Below are 3,505 nucleotides of genomic sequence, written 5' to 3' on the forward strand. Positions count from 1 at the left end.
GAACGCATCAGCAGGGAGGGCAGGGGTCTGGAGCGAGTCTGGGGCTATTCCCAAACTCGCACCCGCTCAAGGCTGCAGGGGGGCTGTGGAGAAAGCGTTCCCTCCCTGTGCATCCCGCCAGCAGTGCCGCGTGGGTACACAGCCCTGCGTGCCAGCACTCCTGCCGAGCCCCAGCAGAGCCCCGTTCTTGCCAAGGTGCCCCCCACACCTTTACAGATTGCACTCCTCCAAACCAGAGCCAAACCACAAGACATCCAGGCCACCCGTGACGAATCCTCACCCTCCATCACCTCTCTCAACTGCTCCTGAGCAGCGCCCGGCCACAGTCACTGCCCAACACCTGCACCCGTCAGCAGGGACCGAGGAAGGGCTGCATGCTGCCAGGTGAGCCTGTATCAGTGCTCAGAACCCCTCGCAGCCACAGCTGCGGCACCAACCGTGCCGAGACACTGCCTGCCAGCCGGGCTCCAGCTAGCTGCGGGGCAGGATGTGGAGGATGGGACCGGTGGGCAGGAGGCGGCATGGTTCTGGCTGCAGACAGAGTAATCCCTACACACCTTATACACCGAGGGGAAAACAGCCTGAAGGACACTTTGACACTGTCATCTTAACATTGCAGAACATTGCCCTCTTGACTGAAGTGTTCCATAAACACAGAGGGGAAAATAAGCTTGACCTTGATCCCGTGACTCCTTCCCAGCCACTCTTCTCTAAGTGTGTGCTGGCCCTATCACTAATGCAGGCAGATCAACCAGGAGGGAGTTCTCTCTCAGCCCTGGGCGCTCCACAAGCTCTAACACAGTGGGCCACTGCAAATCCCTCTGGTGAGGAGGTGAGGAGGAGGTGAGGAGCCTTTCTCTCTGCGCCCTGTGAGGCAGTTTCGTGAGCACGAGTCTGACGGCCGCTGCCTTCACCACGCTCACGTTGCTGTGGCTTCTCAGAGAGATGTTGCACACATGCAGCTGTACAGGGGTTTCTGCAGGGCAGGATGGGGACCAAGCACCATTTCAAATCCTGTATTTATTAAACGTCAAAGACTCCAGATGGGCTGGGCTGAATCCAAGCCCCAAGTGCTCTCCCAAACATCTCCATTTCTGAGCTGGGTCAGGGCCAGCCCCATTTGAAGCTGCTGCCGAGTAACGTGGAACCTCGACTTCTCAATAGCAGACAAGGGAAAAGTAACCTTTTCTGCTCGGCATGTGCAGGATTTACTTTTTACAGGTTGTTTCTTTAAAAGTTTGGTCCATCTGATAAACTCATTAGACGCTTTATTTAAATACTGCATAACAAAGGCCCTATGACTACAATCCCGTTCTGGCTGCCGGCCTCTGCCACTCGCTCTCCTCCTGCTCTAACACATGCTTATCCAAAGAAAGTGTTTTATTCTCAGTAGTACTGAATGAACAAAGGGGAGAAGAAAGAAAGAAGCGAGGAGAATCTTCTGATCACTGGTCGAAACAAGCATTTCTTGCCAAGGACGGAGAGAGGGCTGGAGTTAGGCCAGGAGAGAACCCAAAGAATTCAGGAAAAGGTTTTGGAGCCTCTTCTGATTGAAAAATCAGACTAAAAGTCACAGCACGGACTCTCTCACGCCAGCAGCTGAGAGCCAGCACTAAACGGGGAGGTTTCTGAAAGCATGAAGTTGAAATAGAGTACGACAACTGTCTGCTTTTAGAAACAACAAAAACCAGCAGAAGTAGCTGAATTCAAACACAGAAGACTAACCTGTTTAAATTTCAAACACACAAACAAACAACTGAGCCTTTACCTTAGTGAATCCTATCTGCTCCTTCCGGAAGTTTTCCAAAGGCTTGATCAGCAAATCACTCGCGTTCTGTACCTACAGCACCAAGAAGGAAACGGTTTAGATACAGCACACAGATTCATTTTCTCTAAACAGAGGCTGAACAGGGCTAGAAGCCAAGAACTCCGGCTTCAAATGCCTCTGACTTGCAAACTTTTTCTCTATCTGGAAGCAAAGTCCCTTAACCCATCTGTACCCGCATTTCTCCACCTGTAACTCACAGAAAACCCCCCATCGTGGCACATGAAGCCTTGGGGACATGCTGTAGCTGATGGCTGGGTCCCCCCGCTTGGCACTTGCCCTGTGCCACCAGCTGTGCCCAGGCTCTGTCTGCACTGCAGAGCCGTGACCGGGGAGATCCCCGTGGCAGGAGGCGTCGACTCACTGGCATCTCCCAGGGAGCACAGAGATGCCACAGCTCTGGCACAAGAGAAGGGGACATGACACCACTCTACCACAGCTTTTCGGGTATTTTAAAGCTAATCAACATGGTGAGAGTGTGAACCCTCCTGGGTGAGCTACTGTACAGGACTGGTCCTGCAAGTGGGGGGCAAAAAAAGATTTAGGGAAGCTGGACAGCATCCCTGAAAGCATCCCTGATCCCTGGCATGATCCTTTTTGCCCACTGACCCTCTGCAAAAGGACCCATGGTACCTGGGTGTAATTAATAAAGAAATACCTTAATGGTTTCCCCCACCTCTTACTGGTTTCCCCCAGCCTCTTACTGGTTTCCTCCCGTTCCCTGCCTGCCTGGGGACCCGCAGCGTGGATGGTGATGTCGGTGTAATTAATAAAGAAATCCCTTAATGGTTTCCCCCCCCTCTTACTGGTTTCCTCCCGTTCCCTGCCTGCCTGGGGACCCGCAGCGTGGATGGTGATGTCCCATCAGCACAGCCACCCCTGCAGCACTGGCCCGGTGAAAGCCTGGCACGAGCTCTCACTGCTGCACGAGGCGGAGGACAGCAGAGCCAAGCAGCACATTCCTGGCACGCTGTATAAGAGCTCTCCACCGAACCTAACCTTCATGTTTTTCCTGGAATTGGGAGTGAAATGGGAAGCCAACACTCGCTCTGGAGGAGCTCTAGGGAGGCAAAGGGCACACTGCCGCAGGAGACTGAAGGCAGTGGAGCTGTGCTGGGGGAGGGCAGCGGCATGGGGGCACCCACGTGCTCACACCCAGCAAAACCAAAGCCAAAACTACATTTTGTTTCCTACTCCTTCACCACAGCCCCAGGCTGTTCCCAGCTCAGACACACCTGGCTCTGCAGAGCCAACCTGCGGCAGACGGCAGGGTCCTGAGGCTCCAAGACTGCCTGGCAGGACCTGCGTGGGACAACCTCACCCCTCCCTGCCCAGCATCTCCCCTTTCTGCGGCCCACTGCAACGGCACCGTGGACCAGACATGGTACAAAGCACAATGTCCCCAGTGCTCCCGGCTCTCCTCCAATGGGAAGCTTTACACCAAGGTACGTGGTGGCCTTTGGTCATGATCTGGCGTTTAAAAACAGTGATGACAGTAACTGTGCCAGGGCACAGCTCAGACCATCTTACCATCATGGACCTCTCCAGCTCTACCTCGTGGAGCAGCTCTGCAAACTCCTTAAAGGACTCAGCTGTAAAGAAAAGAAGAGGCTGGACAGTGGAGCTGGGATGTGGCACCAGGGACCACAGTGGCCACTGTGATGGGGCTGCCTGCCCTTC

General features: G+C 54.2%; 1 protein-coding gene across 1 annotated transcript in view; it reads right to left on the minus strand.

Annotated features, from left to right (window-relative positions):
* The window catches only part of OPHN1 (oligophrenin 1), a gene marked incomplete at its 3' end in the record, with an annotated part of 25,760 nt that extends 22,348 nt beyond the window's left edge, over window positions 1–3,412 (minus strand). The window contains exons 1-2 of the mRNA XM_010144207.1: window positions 3,356–3,412; window positions 1,769–1,840 (exon numbers count right to left, since the gene is read on the minus strand). Of these exons, the coding sequence (XP_010142509.1) occupies window positions 1,769–1,840; window positions 3,356–3,361 (78 nt within the window). The remainder of the gene's footprint in view (window positions 1–1,768; window positions 1,841–3,355) is intronic.
* Between the last annotated feature and the right edge of the window lie 93 nt (window positions 3,413–3,505).

This window comes from Buceros rhinoceros, unplaced genomic scaffold, assembly GCF_000710305.1.
Source record: "Buceros rhinoceros silvestris isolate BGI_N320 unplaced genomic scaffold, ASM71030v1 scaffold26179, whole genome shotgun sequence".
Taxonomy (NCBI): Eukaryota; Metazoa; Chordata; class Aves; order Bucerotiformes; family Bucerotidae; genus Buceros; species Buceros rhinoceros.